This window comes from Topomyia yanbarensis, chromosome 3 (assembly GCF_030247195.1).
Source record: "Topomyia yanbarensis strain Yona2022 chromosome 3, ASM3024719v1, whole genome shotgun sequence".
Taxonomy (NCBI): Eukaryota; Metazoa; Arthropoda; class Insecta; order Diptera; family Culicidae; genus Topomyia; species Topomyia yanbarensis.
The window spans coordinates 156,489,519-156,507,632 of NC_080672.1; the positions used below are offsets into that span (position 1 = coordinate 156,489,519).

Below are 18,114 nucleotides of genomic sequence, written 5' to 3' on the forward strand. Positions count from 1 at the left end.
ACGATCACTCGAATTGCTGAACTGAAAATTATGGAATAGAAATTAATTTTTAGTATTCTTTACAGATTTAACTCGCCGCGCAGATAGCTCTGAATTAGACCCGCTGGTGCCCTAAGACGATTTCGCTAGATTTTCAGAGCACTGTGCACCCAGTGCATTAACGCAAGTGACGGAAGGTTATCGAAAAGATTCGTGAAAATGAAAATTCCAGTAATGATGATGATTTTCCTAAACGGTTCGTTTTCGAGAGGTTTTTATTTGTTCTTTGGCATTAGGATTAGCGATAATAATTCAAATCAAGGATACTACTGGGAAGTCACCTTTAGAAAAAGTCGATGTCGAAGTAAAATTTGAAACTATGCACGCATGCACTTCAGAGATAGCGCGAGATCAGGAACTGCGATTTCATTTCAACGCTTTTTTGGGAAAAGGGCGATACTTACAAATGTAAACATAAGACTTTTTTCATACATGCGAATGAGGGCTTTGAAACGCAACAAATTAACCTAAAAATTTTGATTCTACGATATTGCTTTCTTAAACTACAGCAAAAAATACAACGGGCGAAACTGTATTTTTGTTTGTTTATTTAAAGTTTCGTCCTCCACGCTCCATGCAAACAAACAGGGCGATACTTTTTTGCTAGCAGTTTAGAGGCGAAACTGTTATTTTCGTATTTTTTTAGGATTATCAAGCTGATACCAGCTGTAAATAGTAACAATGATCGCTATTGAAAAAACACGGACGAAATCGGTGGTGTAGAACGGTAGTTATTGCAAAAAAAACGTAAGAGCGATACTTCAATGCTGATAGGTGGGATCGAAAAAGTAAACAATCGCCAAAGGGGCGATACTATCATTTTGTCAATTTCAATAGCAAAAACAAATTTTAATTTAATAATTTCAAATACTTTATGAAGTTTTGGGTTTCGATCACTGAATCATGCAATCTAGGATGTAAAAAACAGTTCTTAAATAGGAAAAAAAAAAACAAGTATCGCTAGTATCGCCCTTTTCAAGAAAAAGCGTTGATTTCTTAGTTCTCAGTCGCGTTGGAAATTTGAGTAAAGTATAAACTTCAAATCGATTCAAAAAAAATCGATTTTTTTGGCTCAGTACAATGTGTAACCCCTTTAGGAAAATTCAGTTTTCCCACCACAATTTAGATATTTTATTTTATGGGCCATTTTTTCGCTTTCCCATTGATTTGGTTTGAGATTTCTAGCACTGATGTTGTCCTATGCTGATTTGAGCGATTCTCTGAGTCCTGCCACTATCCCATGTAGTATGTGTTATCAAAAACATCGCGAAGCATCAAGTTCTAAATGTTCTCAAACGATATATTATCCGAAGAGAGTGATAAGAGTTATAAGAAATGTCTCATCACACTGTTAGGTGGATTAAAAGCGTTTTTTAATTATAAGTTTTCAATAAGACCATGAAGGTCAGTTGAAGTAATTAATAAATACAAATACAAATAATATAATCATACATATAGGACAAATTGCAAAATTCAGTACCATTTGGCAACAACCATAGAAAGCGGTAGATCCTAGGATCCAAAAGAATAAAACAGAGTTATATAAGTAAGGTTTTGTTGGGAAACCAAAACTTTGTACATTACCTAAGTCAAGAAACTGATGCAGTGATTGCTCCTCGCAAAAATATAGCTGCACCAATTCGGCCAAAATACTAGCCACACCTTTTATACACGGTTCCAACCTCTCATTTACAAATTAGTTAACCCTCAGGCCCAGGAACAATTGGTATATCCCCGGATACTTGCGCATATGTCAGTGGCGCCATAATCGCAAATGCGATAACAGTCCCAACTAAAAATATATTCAATTCAACATTGCCGAATAATTGTTGTCGAGTATTATGTCTGTAACTCTGTGGTAAGAGTACCATTTGGTGTAAGGTATGAAAATACTATCGAATGTATTTAGTGCAACCTGTTTAAGTAAACCGAGAAATCGGGTGAATCGTACATTTGCGTGCGAAACATTCCCAATACAAAAGAAAGATAAATGCTCTAAAAACCCACGAAACCATTTGTCAAAACATGCATGCATTTCGATTTTAATATGGATTCAAGGAAAGCTCCAGAGAAGGAATCAACATATATGTTTAAATAAACCGGGCAGACGAAAAGATCACAAGTTTGCGTGCAAGAGTTACTTGGCGTACAAATTCAAAGAACTGCTCATGTTTGAAAGAAGGAACCAAGTCCTATGTTCGAGTAAACCGGTTTTACGAGAGGATAACAGGTTTGCTTGCGAAAGGCCGCCGCTTTCAACGGTACATCCTCAGCAGCTTAACACCGCATAAGTTCCTGTAATAAGGTATGCGCAAATATTTGGCTTAACCACAAATAATGAATAAAAACAGTAACTTTTCTGGGGAATGGGGCATTCTGGGGAATGACTTTCTGGGGGATGGGACATTCTGGATAATGGTTTTCTAGGGACTGGTACACTATGGGAAATGTCTTTCTGGGGAATGGTACATTCTGGGGAAGGGAATTCTGGGGAATGGCTTTCTGGGAAATGGCTTTCGGGGGAATGGTATACAACCGCAATTAACACTAAAGCTATACCTGTTAAACAGTGAATTATATCATTTGGTTTGTATAATTTAAATAGTGTCTCCAGTTTTAGGTCTTTTCGCGAGTTCTTTGGATCTTTAAGCTGTTGGTTCCGCATGCAGTGTATGTAAAACGTTCCGAGCAAAGTCGGTTGTTGGCCATTTGACCTAAGACCATTGGCCTAAGTGAATATTCTATGCTTTGACAGACATTTGGCTTAAAGTTCGTTTCGAATAAAGGTCAATGAGTTTATGGCACGAAAAAAGCTTCTGTCATATTGTGCATTCATTTCGATTTCAGTACAGATTCATAAAAATGTTTGAACGAAGGAGTCAAACCCGACGTTAGAGTAAGCCGGGCAAACGAGTGGATCAACTGTTTGATTGCGAGAGCTCTTTGGTTTATAGATTCAAAGAACTGCCCTTGAAAGAAGGAGGCAACCCATATGTTTGAGTAAACCGGGCAAATGAGTGGATCATTAGTACACATGCGAACCAATTTGGTATAGAGATTCAAAGAGCTGCTCATGTTTGAAATAAGTAATCAACCTCTAAGTTTGAGTAAACCGGGCAACAATTTGCCTGCGAACTTATTTGGCATGCAAATTTAAAGAACTGAGTATTTTTGAAAGAAGGAATCAACCCCTAAGTTTGAGTAAACCGGGCAAACGAGTGGATCCTCAGTTTATTTGCGAGGGATATTTGGTATACAAATTCAAAGAACTGCTCATGTTTGAAAGAAGGAATCAACCCTTATGTTTCTGACAAACGGCTGTTGATGTTGATGCCGCGAATGAATCTTATTCCAAACGCATCGGAGCCTGGTGGAGTGAACTTTTGCTCTCAGCCGACAGCAACCGGGAAATCTCAATCAATTAGGTGATCGTAAATTAGTGATTCGCCGATTTATTCACCTCTTAACAGTAAACATTTAAAGGTATTTGTCGATATTATTCGGTAACCTATTAATTAATCGACTTCGTAACCATAACATCAATTTCCGATTTCTCTGTAGCATCGAAATCGCCCCTGGTGATTCTACAGATCAGCCCAGTTAGCGAGCGGCATTCGCTAACTGGGCTGCTGTCTTAGTCCGGTTACCGAACGGTTGCTGTAGTATGATGAAGATGGGTGCATGGAGATGTTTGATTTTTAGTGGCACTGATACATGGTTCGATATGCAATTCATCGTTTGTAAAACTCCGAAAAATCGATTCAATATCCGACATTTCATGAACTGACCAAAGCAACGAAACCTGAGAGAATGGTTATAGAAGCATGCTTGTTTGTTGGACACTAGTATTGTTATTTTGTTTTCCTTTGAAGCAATGGTAAATGGTCTTATAAGCATAACGTTACCTTCCGTTGGATATGGTTTTATATTTTGTTTGAGTGAATGCGGTATTCGGGTTAATGGCATTCGGGCAAGTGGTCTAATCGGGTTCATGGCATTTGGGTAAATGATCCATTCTGGTTAATGACATTCGGGTAAATGACATTCGGGCGAATGACATTCGGGTGAATGTAACAATCTGACTTGCTAAGCTTGATCAACCGTTTTAAAGCGGCCCTAGCTTTCTGAAAACTAACTTGCGCTCCTCTCTACCGATACAGCTCTCTAAGAGACCATTTAGAATCATTTCCAAAAAAATCGCCCATTTCTCGAAAAAGCCGTGACTCGAAGTTATACCCCTGAGCTATTAGTTGAAAAAGTATCACCCTGATTGCTTGCGAAACTACAAAAAATGCAGCATTCCCGTTATATTTTTACTATTAGGCAATCCGTTAGACGTTTGTTTGACAATTCATCGGTGGGTTCTGTCAACAAGTCTACTCCTGCGAACAGAAAAACTCGTCCGTCAAACAACTTTCGTTAGTCCGATTCGTTTGATGTTAGATCAAATCAACGATATTGTCGGACATCGCACCCCTCGGAGTAACGTCAGAATAAGTAAACAAGAAATAATCAGCTGATCAGAAACGTCTCATGGATTGCCTAATAGATTGGGTAAGCAATACAGTCGTGATTCGCTGGTTGGGCCACAGCCTTGTCCAACTAACGAATTTGATTCGCTAGTTGGACCGACTGAAAAATGTCAGAAACTCTCCAAAGGGGATGTTGCCCAGTCACCAAATTTTCTGGCAGAGACCGCTCTGCTAGATTTCTGTAAGTCTTGGTTTGGCAGCCCTGTCAGATTTCTGCGCGATCCTGTCGAGTTAGTTGAGCTAGGGCGAACTCGGTTTCGCTCGCGTTTTCTGGCAAATTTTGACAGGAACCGAGCAAAACCCTGGAATAACTCGGAAATAAACTGTGCAAAGATCCTGGAAATTCCTCACTGAAAGAATTTAGCTCGAGTCGAGCAAAACATCGGACAAAGATGTGGCAGGAAGCGTACAGAGACCCTCTAAGAACGGTTGGTTTCAAAATCGTCCAATGAAGGACATTCGTTGGACCAATTTTGACATCGTCCAAATAACCGTTCAACGAACGTCCATCGTTGGACCCGTGTTGAACGATTTTGAAACAATTTTTTGGACGTCTCAGTGGGGATCTTGACCGTACATTCCTGGCTGGATTCTGGATAAAAGTGAGCAGTATCGGTTGGTTTAATCGCTTCTGTCAGAAACGGTTGTTGCATTTAAGCGGATTCTTTGCCAGAATTCTCGCACAAATCGCGCAATATGCTCGCAAAAACTCTGCCAGCCAGGGATGCCATTATGCCAGATTTATCTGGCACAGCCAGCACAGAAAACTTGCATTACCTAGCAGTAGGTAATTTTAAATCTGTGCATCCTACTTCCTCCAACGAAAAACGAAAGAGAGGGAGTCTAAATTTACCCAAAAATAATGAGATATTCCCCAAAGCCGACTAAACTTCATCCCATTAATTTTGAGTAAAAAAATCATTCCCTATCCCTTGTTTTCCGGCAGTGAAATAAGGACAGCAAATTAAAATTACCTACTGGTAGGTAATGGATTTTAAGTGTGAGTGGTTTTGGCAGCTTCCCAACAAAAAGACAAATCTCTCATTCTGCCAGATTTTTAAGTTTTAGAAGCTATTACATACACATTTTGGAAATTTGGGTAATTATGTCCCAAATTTTACAAAAATCGATTGATGCATTCTATGAATACTAAAATGTATGCCAAATTTCGATGACTTTGAGGTCGCTGTCAAGTGCCAGATTTTGCCAGACATTTTTAGTTGAACTGCCAGATTTTTTTTTTGAAATATAGTGGCAACCCTGCTGCCAGCGTCAATTTCGCTTTGCTCAACTTTTGTCAACTTTCTTCTTGCCACGGTGACTGGGTGGTAGTGTAAATGCAACTATTCACATCTCTAAATCTAGGATAGGATCCGCCAGCTCTGTCCCCTGTTTTTGAACCAATTCTGAACCAGCTCGTGATTGGACGAAAGTGACATAGGCAAACCTTCGGCTTGGAAACTAAAAGTACTAAAGGGCTGCTTGGAAGTGTTGTCATATTGTGATATCAAACATAAAACGACGATTGTTAACTGTGTTGATTTTTTTTGTTTTCTCGAGATACCGCTTTTTTCTATAACATCGAAATCAAACATATTATCCAGAACTGAAGTTCCCGAGAGATCAGGTAGCGCGGTTATCATGGATTCTGTTCTGTGTGCGGAATAATGCGGAAATGCCTCTTTTCGAAATCAACAGGCTATGTAGCGTAAGTATGAAAATATTTTGAACTTCATGTAAAAATTGTCTTTGTTCCAGTACCGAGTAAATTGGAAAAACTGAGCAAACAGGGAGAACGGAAGTCGCTTCTTGTTCTTCCTTTGGTATTATTGATACAGTTGGATTTTACAGTTTTCAACTGAATCGATCATCGGTGTAAATAGGAGCGTGTATTTTCTACTGCTGTTTTCTCCGAAACGATCACATGTAGTACTGGAACAAACCTATACATTTCTCCAAAACAAAAATTAAACCTTGCAGAAAAGTAGTTTTAGAATGTTTAAAATAAATCCGAACAGAGAAGATTATTCTTGTGGCAGAGGTTACTTGACTCAGAAAGCAACTTACAAAAATGAAGAGGCATGAAGATATTTTTCGTAATGTCCAACAACGAATATATATTATTTTGTTTTGCTGTATTCCGATGGAATAAGACGTTATGATCGTTTGAATGTGGATATAAAGACTAAATCTTTGATTTTTCCAGAAGCATGAAATTGGTACATAATATAGAATATTTTAATCAGAACAAATATAGACTTATCCAGCTGCGTTAGTATTGTGCCGTTTTGACGTTTAAATTGGGAGGAAAACAAATCATTTGCACTGCGAATTGGGAGGAAAACAAACCGCTTGTGGGCTTAAGGGGAGGGCGGTAGTATAAAAATGCGAGATCTCGGTGTGCGTATTTTAAACGTCAGATATCTCAATACGACCGAAACAAAACAAATATTTTGGCAACATTGGTCGAGTGGAGGTATGTCGTTTTCAACAGGGATTAGTAAAATATAAGAAGAAGCCAGCTGGCAAATCTTATCCTAGCTCTAAATATTGTCAGATTGATTGTCAAAGTTAATATGACATGAGATTTTGATTGTCATAGTTATTGCACAGTCCCCACCAGGGTGGCCAGACCTACCGATTTATCGGTAGTCCTACCGATTTTGGTCTTCCCTACCGATTCACAGACGACCAAGGCAAAACTACCGATATTTTGTTATTCCCTGGGACGGGACCTGCGGAAAGAAAAAAACGCGTGTCAAATTGATCCAGCACGCAAATGTCAGATTGAACCGGCTGTCCTCAGAGTGATTAATATGGGGAGTATTCTATTTGAAATTAAGTAAATGCTAACTTTTTTTTTTCAAATGTTTCAATAAATTAATCATTAGATCAATAATGATAGTGGAGATGATAGTGCTTTCATTAATTTCAAGATCGTCAAATCTTGTGAACTTCTCCCACTGTTTTCACAAATCGGGATTCACCGGAAAATGGTGAAATGTCATCTCCGGATTTTTCGCTTTACTACGACCGCAATTTTTGACCTTGCACTTCATGATAATGGATTCACAAAAAAAATGAAAGTTCAATTCTTGTTTGTTCTTTAAAAAAGTCATGTCATTTCTTGAACTACACCAAGTATTAGTGTGTGTGCCTCGAAGTAGTAAGATATAACAAACAAAAAGAAAGAATAAGAAAACACGAATCCGCAGGTCCCGTCCCAGGTTATTCCTACCGAAAACTACCGATTTTTATTAATTTTGGACACATCCTACTCAACATTCATTTTTTGGGTTGGATTTGGTCTGAGATCTGTGTTGTCAGTATTTTACAATTCTATGTCAATACTACGTTTTTGGGACAACAACCCGGCCTTCCGATAACTACCGATAAACTTTCAGTGACCCTACCGATATTAAGGAATTCTATCTGGCCACGTTCCCACCAAATCGAACTGCACAGTATGAAAGTGTGATGAAGGTGATGAATCAAAAGTGTGATCAAAACGACATAGATTTTTCATTAGGGCTTAAATCGCAAATGTAAACAAACTGCGTTTTCGCTATTACGACATTATGCAACAAAAATAACAAGATTGAGGTGAAAATTAGTTAAAATGGTTTTTAGTTCGATGTATAATTAAAGAAAACAAAACGGCGAAACATGCATTTTCTTCGAGATTTCGACTTAGGCCCTTCTTCTCATATGGAATATAAAGGCCAAGCTTACATTTTTAGACAGAAGCGGGCGTACGGTTATTATTCACAAATAAAAGAATAAACGGCGATTCTGTCATATAAATGATGAGCAATATCTACTATGATCATGACTACTCGATAGTTGTTGCACATAAACATTCGAATATTTCGATATTTTCATGAAATTTGAAGAAAAGATTCACGCGCCCTTTCTTTTATATTGGGTTTCTATGCGCCCATTTGCTGGAGCCCTATTAAAAAGTATACTGTCAAGCTCGCCCATTTACCCAGCCCTACCCAGCAAGACAGAGTCAGTTTAGCCCATTTACCGCGCCCTTCTGAAAATTATGTACACGGTTTAGCCCTTCCGCAAATGGTGGTTGCTGAAGGGCGAAATCACGACTGGGATGCAAATTGGGCGTAAGCATTTTTTTAGTTTCTACCCACTAAAAGCACATAGGAATTAAATTCTTTGTTATATTGTCATAAGGTTTAACGAAAAATGCTTCCGGAAAAACACGGTCATAAAGTAATTTATACCTACAATAAAAACTACATTTAGAAAACCTTCGCCGAATATTGAAACTGATTTTTCTCCATTTGAGTACATTGCGACTTAGGCCCTAATGAAAGATCTGTGTCGAAAAGTGCAACTCTTTCGACCTGACAAATTAGGTTTGTTCCAGTACACGGAAGTCACTCCGGAGTAAACAGGGGCAAAAAATCTTTGCTCCTTTTTACTCCGGTTTGCTACTAGAAGAAGAAAAAAGAATAAGAGAGTACAGGAACGATTTTCTCCGGAGTACTTCCAGTTTCTCCTGGTACTGGAACAGACCTATTATTGACATAGAAAAGTGTTAAAAACAAACTTCTTCTTACTTTTAGTAGCTGGAAGATTAGCATGGCTGCCAGTATCTCGATTTTTACAATAAATTGATGGAAAAAGTTAATTTTTTGTCGATTTCATATCATTTCATTTGGCAACCGTGAAAAAACTGAGATACAGCGATGTCAGATCTACGGAAATCTCCGTAGATCTACGGATTTGGAGGTTTTCTACGGATCTACGGATCCGTAGATAACATCTACGGAAATGCAATGTTTTCTACGGAAATCTACGGATTTAACTCAGTGTACTTTTAAAGAAGGTTGCCAATGATCGACAGTTATTTTTTCTATTGGAAAATCATCTTAACAAAATGGAGAATCCGCAAAACCACGTTGTGCGATAATAAATACCAGCGATCGAAAATTCAACTCGAGAATATGGACCCTGCTTTATAAAACGCCTTCCAAAAGTTATACCGCATTTCGGCGATAATGAGTCGGGAAAATTATATGTAGTTCAAATCAATAAATCCAGTAAAAGTCGTATTGAATAGAATTTAATCTATAGTCTCATCTGCAAATGATAAATTGTTTATTTCATAGAATTCGAGCAACGTTTTCTCCTCTCTGAATCGATATCTTGGATCCTGATAACTGTTTTAATTCGTAGGGTGATGAGCCTATTTTGGCACCATTATGGAGAGGGTCGCACTATTTTTTGAATAACTTAAAAAGAAGCCATATTACCTATAACCTTTTTCAGAATAAAGTATCAGTGTACTGTTTCTTAAACATCTGTATAATGCTTATTTGGCAGAATTGTCTCAATTTTCAGCATAAATGAAAATAAATGTTCTATTCTGTGCATCTATTCCCACCTGAACGTTCCAATTATCGCCTCATGGGTGTGCCGATTTCCACCTCATCGAAAAACAATCTAGTTGAAACGCAATGCCTCATATTTCATTTGCGTCGATTCTAACTAGATATCCAGATCATGGACGCCAACGCGTGATTTGTAAAACGAATTATTATGGCTTTTTTCAACCGATCAAAACAAACGTAAACATTACGCACACGAAAGAAACTCATCAGCTGTTAGTAGAAGAGCGCCCAGAACTGCGCATGCAGGAAATAACCATGCGAAAGTTAACAACTGGAATATAAAGTTCACATCACACATTACTTCCTCCCGATCCAAATTGTATGTGCAGATGAAAATAAAATATCTGCGATCAACAATTAGTTGAATAACTTGAAATAATTGATTACTTATACCTGAAATTGCATAACATTATGTTTTCAAGTTCATGTTTTGGTTTGGCCTCACTGGTGATTCTTTTCTGTATGATGGATGCAAAAAGTTGGTTTTGATTGTGGTAGTGTATCAGCAAAACATGCCAATAATAGGAACCCCCGTATTTAGTTTTATCCTATTACAACACTAGGCCTATTCTAGTGTTTGACGAGTGCTTTTAAAGTGAAATAATCGTAAAAAGGTTCTCCAGCTAAAATAAAGGTATGTATCAGTGCAATATTTAATATATTTGTGCCGGAATAACGAGATATGAGGCGGTAAATGCTGGCTCGAAAGTGTTTATTTTGCTAAGCGCCGTTGCGTCCTGTTTCGGTTCACTACGCGAGTGAGGCGGATCAGCAGATATTTCAATAAGGTGATTTTGTTTTAATTAAAAGTTGGATTTAGTGGATAGTTCTGAATACGTATGTTCACAACAAATAAAGAATATAACTTGAGCTTTTTTTGCACACCTGTTTTAGCCAAATCGATATTGTCATTATCTCATATGCTTGGTTCGAAACCAAGGGGTACGAAATAGGGTCACAATAGGCTCTACTGCCATAATAGGCACATCACCCTATATTTGATTCGTGCACGTAGCCTGACAGCTGATTTGTCGATCGATTGGCGCTGGTTCAGGTAAAAGCGAAAAGGACACTGAGTATCGTGACAGTTGTCTTTGATAGTTGGAAATATTGGTTGACCAACCTCGGCGCGGCCCGATGAAAATATGAATATCTGTAGCACTTTTTAAGGCGAAATGCTATTAAGAAGCACAACTCGATCCAAAATCAGCTGGGTATTTCTCCGATGTCATTGACGTCAGGACCTTCTGAGAAACGAACGTCGCCTCTGACCATGTTCTGGTGGTATGTGGGATTTGTACTTGACCAAACTAGAAGGCGAATGCTCACAGCGGTTATACGTCAAAAAGGAGCGTCCACATCGTACGAATGAGGGTACAACAAAAATGAGGAAAGCTTTGCCATGAATGACACGTGAAAGCGATCAACAACACGAGAATGAAAAACTTTTATTACTAAAGCAATTAGAGTTATCTAAATCTGTCCAGCAACCAACGTCACGTTAAAAGGGAATATGTGTATTGCCAGATACAACGTTAATCTCATTCAGCTTCAACATGTTCGAAATTTGGCTCTGGTATAAATACCTCGTACCTCACTAGATCAATTTATCTACAATAACAGCATGACATATCTTTATGAACAGGATTAAGTTAAGATTAAGGTCCCCGTCTACAAGGAGGGCGGTGCAATCGACGGAAGACTACATGATTTGTCTCCTGATGGCGTTATCCGTAGATTCAAGTCGCAAGACGCCGAAGTTGTTGCCGATAAAGATGTGTTCAGGAATTTGTTCCCCATTTCCTACGCTGTCCGGGTTGTGAGAATGCAGATAGAACACTCCATTCCTTTCTTCGTTACCCTGGAAAATGTAACCAACTGGCACATATAACCAACAAACTGTTACGTTTCAATTCTACGAACAACTATGGAAAACAGTGGTATAAAATCTTTCTTTTGTTGCCCATTTCTGCTGCATTAACCGCAACCAGGATTCAGTTTCAACGCCTTATTCATTCTTTAATCTGTATCTTGACTGAAGTTTAAAGTAGAATCTAAAGCCTTCAGCTCGGAGGCAATATTAATGCATTCACCCACCAAAACATTATGTGTTTTATATGAGCTCTGTGAAATTAAAAGCAGAAGGTGACATCTGTTACATTTTCGAGAAAAAGTGAATTGTGTAATATATGAAGTTGAATTTGAATCGAAAATAACTGAATGAACGCGCTGCCTCAAACGAACTAAGGACGATGCAAACAACTGCAATATTCCCTCCATCGTGGCGGGCATACATTGAATTTGGCCATAACCAAAAAAAAATCTCGACTTCAACGCCGAAAGCAAAAACGCAAGCAGTGGTCCAACCAGCAACGACAGCTAAATCAGAATCTTATATTGAATCATCAACGATTACATCCAGTACTTTTATAGCAACAAATAGCACCGCCAAACAAGATGCAAATGGTAGATAAAGATTCATCAAATTGCATCATGAAAAAAAAAACGCTGCACAACACATCGGGATGTTTTCTCTTGAAAATGTGAGAAGAAGTAGTTTAGAAAGTATTTATTACATTGTGTTTTTATCGTTGTCAGAACGACGCTGAATCCCTCTGGATAAAGACTCGTCACGTCAATCGTTTGTTTACCATTTATCTGTCAGTGTCATTCCAATCGAGCACGAAACCTGTCAGTGTCATTTAGTTGGGATAAGATGGCGAGGTTTTATTCAGTAATTCAGCGTCATTAGCTGTCAGTTTTTCGAAAATTGGAACGAAAAGCAACGTCGCGAATTCATTTTGCGACATCCATCGGGACATCGGAAAACAATTGGGAATCGTGCAATCAACCGTGAGTCGTATGATTAAAAGGTACTTCTAAACTGTGAGCATCGAATGAAAGGAGAAATGCAATCTGAATGGATGTTCTATTAGTGGTCAGGATCACAAGCGTGTAGTGAAAGAGTTTAAGCGTAATCCAATGCTTCGGTCAGGGTGTGCCTAAAAAGTTGAATCTGCCCAAGTCTTTGGTTCAGAGAGCCAAAGGCCGGGAGAAACAAAGTACAAAGTGCAGAAGGCTCCAAATCGTGACGAACGGAAAAATTTGGTGACTGTAAACGGGGAGATCTATCTCGAGGAGTGTCTTCAGAAGCGTCTGTTTCCTCTGTTGAAATAACCCGAGGGTCCTACGATCTTCTGGCCGGATCTAGCTTCGAGCCACTATTCAAATGTTGTCCTGGAATGCTACGAAGCCAACGGGGCTACTTTCGTACCCAAGGAAATGAACCGGAACTAAGGCACATCGAAAAATACAGCAGGCACTATGGAAGCATCCCAAGGAGGTCAAATCTGAGGAAGACATGAAGAAAAAATGGGTTTCCGTACAGGAGAAGCTGAAGCTAGATGTTGTACAGAAACTAATGAGGGGAGCCAAGCGTAATGTGCGAGCGTAAGGTTGTGGTGTTGTAGTTGAATAAAATAAATATGCCAAAAACTTACTAATGGATTATATTGCATTGTCTGAAAGTTTGAAAAGAATCGGACAAACTTGGTAATTTTTTACAGCGGACATTTCGGAAGGTTTCACGACCGTAGTCAGCAAATCGAAGAAGCATACAAAGCCAACCGACCGTTAAATTCTAAGCAACTGCTGCGTTGTTAGCATGGACGAAGTGACGATCAAAGGAGCAAACTGAATGATATTGCATTGCTACAAATGCCCCCCACAAAAAAGCTCCGCGCGGAATAGTTAATTGCGCGCGAGGGAAATACTACTAGCCTATTGAAAAAATCTTTATCTTTATTTGTTGTTAATATATAAAATGCAATGGCTCCGCATTGAATAGCGTCATATAAACGAACAATATAACAAAAATTTGGGATAGCACAATCACCAATAAGTATTAAGAATAAGTGGCCAGATGGCAATAACAGAATCCCGTTCGAACATCTAAAACTTGGGAGTGACAAGCAGGACGAAGCAATCCACTGCATGATCCTCAATATCGCATAACAATTCTCAATATCGCCTATGAATACCCTGTTCTGTTTAAAAGACTGCGCCCGTTGGCTGAATCGGGTGACGGTGAATACCAAAACAGACGATTTACGATGGACCAGACGTTTACTCTGCGATATATCTTGGACAAATTTCGAAAATACGACAAGCGGACTCACCATCCGATTGTGAATTTCCAGGCAGCGTACGATTAAGTGAAACGAAACGAAAAGGGCAGATAACGATGGTTAAAAAAGAATAATCAGAGAGATATCTCACATTAAATAGGTTGAAACCAAGCGATGGGATTTCAAATTTGTTGTTCCATATAACGCTCGAAGGTGCGATACGGATTTGTTGTGCAAAGGAACGGAACTAATATCACGATATCTCACAATTACTGGCATAAAAAATATTTTGAAAACTTGTATTCTTACTGTAGAACTAACAAGAATGGTTCCTGAACGAACAACATGAGCGACGTTAGAACCCTCGACTAGACTGAACAATTCTATAGATATTGTAAAATAAAAATTTTGGAGCTTTACAAGGACAATATGGACTAAAAACATACTTTTCATCCATTGTGTAATGTAATTTTAAGAAGCTTTTCAGCATTGCTAATTTTTAGGTTAGAAATAGGCCTTAACAGTGCGTCTTGAATAAGTCGGTTGGACTGCTATTTTAAAATGCTTTTTACTGCTGTTGTGTATTGAAAATGCTGCCTACTAGTAAGAAGCATTTGTAGAGTACTAAATATCAATTCATTAATGAATATAACTTAAACTTGGAATTGAGTTTGGGCACACAGTCCCTAAATGGGGTGAAAAAAACTATTGAGTTCTGCAAGATGACGACACGAATGAACTCTTGCTGAATGAAGTTCACGTTTGACAATTCTCGGTGGTTTGTTTACTTTGTCAGTTGCGTGAGTTCGAGTGCAACGGGTGCTCATCTGTCACATTCGAACTCACGTAACTCCTATGTAAACAAACCACCGAGAATTGTCAAACGAAGTTCATCATTTTGTGGGGTTATGCCGGTTGGTGTAAAACCTAATTTGGAATACTTTTGTTTCTTTGTTGAGTGCAGAGAAAATCTACGGATTTAATGTCGCGAGAATCTGGCATCGCTGCTGAGATAGCGAAGTGCATCAAAAATCCAACTTTCAATGCAATAAGCAATAATATGACATGAGATTTTGGCGTTCAGATGCTTTTTATGTCGTTTTCGATTGAGAACTTAGACACTAACCCAGGTTAGTTGCTTCAAACAAACGTTTTTAATGGAACTGAGTTGGGTTCTCGCAAAACAGCGGTGGTGTGAGCGAAACCGAAATATATTTCAGGTTGGAACCCAACTCGGTTTTCAGTTCAGTGGCGCATAACCTAGGTTCGAAACTAGCTTTAAACAAACGGTTTGACAGCAGTTAGGTCCAAAACTGAGTTAGTTTCTGCCTCAAGCGAAAACGACATTAGTTGGACTAGCGGAGGTCCAACTAAAAAGCGGTTCGGTTAAAAAATGTCCAACCAGCGAATCACGACTGTAGTATTGATAACAGTAAAAAACATGCCTTTTTATGCTCTAATTATGTGCGTCGATATTTTTGTTTACAACGATCTTTAGGAACATGTCAATTAATTTTTCATTTTCATTTTGCAGCGTTTGGTGGGGCAATAAGAGCGCAAGTCAGTCCAAGGCCGATGATAGGAGGGGTAATGGCAGAATGGTCCATGCAGACCACCAAAACGCCATGGGAGAGGATCAGGGTATGGATTGGGGTAGGGTTAAGGACTTGGTGTATGCTCGACAAAAGATTGCGCTGCAGAATGTGGTGAAAAAGTAGATCGAACAGTACTCTCTTGGCTGTTCATAAATAAAAATGTTTTTTCATAATAATTGATCTAAATATTTGTTTTATGTGATCATGATCGATTACGACAATATTACATTTTCATTTTGATTAATAATGTTGGTGGTGTGGTGATACTTCTCTGTACTGTAGACTCCTATTTTGGTCTCTCCCTTTATCGTTCTCTTGTTCGAAGTATTTCTAGCTAGCTCTTTTTTAATCTTGTTATGAAATTAATTGTTAACGAAGGGTTTGAAGTGAATTAATGATGTTCATATGGTTTCAGTTGGCTAGTGGTCAAAGTAGTGGAGATTTAACCAGAGAGCGGTCCATCTAAAAAGAGACCAACCTGCGAATCATGATCATACCAATTGTGAAAATTACTTTTTATTGATAGAACAATATGCCTATGTAACCAGTTTGTGGAAAAAGATAATACGGTGAACTGTATATACATGTATACATAGATACACGCCGCGAATCTGGTCCGTTAGTGATAAGTGTTACCACTTTCAGGAGTCAGGGCGACAATTCGAGTGAGTTAAGAGATAACACCCAAAGTCTGGTCATCTCTTATAGATGATAGTCCATTGATTTTCTCCCCTCATGAATCGATCATCGTGTCCAAGCTTATATGGATCATCGCCCGGAAGACTTATCATGTCATTCTTCCGTTCGGAAGTGGAAGCCATCCATCCCTTGCCGATCACTAATAATTATGAAGTTCGAAGATCAAAAAACTCAGCACTCACTCGACTCTACACCTCTCATTCACCAATCGAGAGTGTGTAGTTGCTTATTTTTGAACTTAACTTAAATATATGTTGTGCAAAAAACTTAAATATAACTTAAATATAATATGTTGTGCAAAATACGTTTTAGCTTAAATACAATGAACCAAAATCTCTAGGATACTGCATCGGTCTGGATCTAGTTGAATGTCGGAAGCAAAATAATTCAATCAGCCAGACGTCAGGGTATCCCTTAGCTTCTATCCGCTACTTAAAGCACGCGCCGTTGGGCTACTCGATTCTAGGGACTGCCAGAATCACGCAGATCGCTATACAAATCTCTAAGCATAAAGATTTCTAGACTGAGTCTCACCGTCAAGCCCACGGAGGAAGGTGTCAATCAATTTTTGCTATGAAAAAAAATGATTTTGTGAATATTTTTTGCTAATATTTCACAAATGGTCGCTATTGGGCTATGTGATTGTTTTGTGGATGTACAGTGAATGGCATACATTTGCAAATTAGTGAGAACCGCAAATTATGCCGTCATCAATATCAAACTCACCTTTATACGTAAGAGCTCCAGGACTTCGATTTCCGGAGACTGCATGCTCCGGGGAAATGTGTCTGATAGGAGGTGACAAAGTAGCGGATAGGGATTTCGAACCTATACCACCGCCGCCGGAAGTGGCACACTGCAGCGATCCGGTACCTCGAACCAGCAGCGAACTCACCGGAACAAAAGCCTTCATCGGCTCGTTCTGCTTGCGTACACGGCTTGACATTTTCCTCTCTTCCTGTTCCCTGTGCTAAACACCTTAGCTAACTTCACTGGAATTTTCTTTTTGAACAATTCATCAAAAACACCGTCGCTAACACACGAAAACACTTACTTCTCCATTAATTCAGTGAGTATTTTATCAGGTTAAACTGGTATCAGTGGGCTTCCATTTCACTCGATAAATTTGCAGTTTTGGAATACATGAACGTAGAAAATCACATCACAATCTGTCGAGTTCAAGTAGGGGTTGACAAAGACAGAACTCTTTGTTCATTATTCTATAACCTATTGAAGAAGATGGAAGAAAGATCGCGTTTGACAGTTTTGACAGGTTTTGACTTTTAATAAACCCTCACACACAACGCTCACAACACTTCCCAGTTAAGTTCAGCCGGAAATCAACCGGAATTCTGGCTGGATCCAGTCCGTATTCCGGCTCCAGTGACGCAACCGATTCTAGTTAGAATCGGTTTTGTCACGCGTCGGAATACGTACTGGAACCAGCCAGAATTCCAGTTCATTTCCGGCTGAGTTTAACTGGGCTTCATTGGACGATTTTGAAGCCAACCGTTCTTAGAGGATGTGTCACTGGAGCCCGTGGACGAACTGGAACCAGCCAGAATTCCAGTTCATTTCCAGCTGAACTTTACTGGGAGGACGTTCGTTGGACCAATTTGGACAACGTACAAATAACCGTTCAACAAACGTCCATCGTTGGACGCGTGTTGAACGTTATTGAAACAATTTTTTGGACGTCTCAGTGGGT

General features: G+C 39.0%; 1 protein-coding gene across 2 annotated transcripts in view; it reads right to left on the reverse strand.

Moving 5' to 3' along the window:
• The window catches only part of LOC131693704 (protein FAM117B-like), a 51,185-nt gene extending 33,536 nt beyond the window's left edge, over positions 1–17,649 (reverse strand). The window contains exons 1-2 of one of the 2 annotated variants that reach the window (XM_058981774.1): positions 17,461–17,649; positions 17,133–17,408 (exon numbers count right to left, since the gene is read on the reverse strand). In XM_058981774.1, the coding sequence (XP_058837757.1) occupies positions 17,133–17,352 (220 nt within the window). In that variant the 5' untranslated portion in view covers positions 17,353–17,408; positions 17,461–17,649. Of the gene's footprint in view, positions 1–17,132 lie in introns of both variants that reach the window. The other variant, XR_009306303.1, reaches the window with a different exon arrangement.
• Between the last annotated feature and the right edge of the window lie 465 nt (positions 17,650–18,114).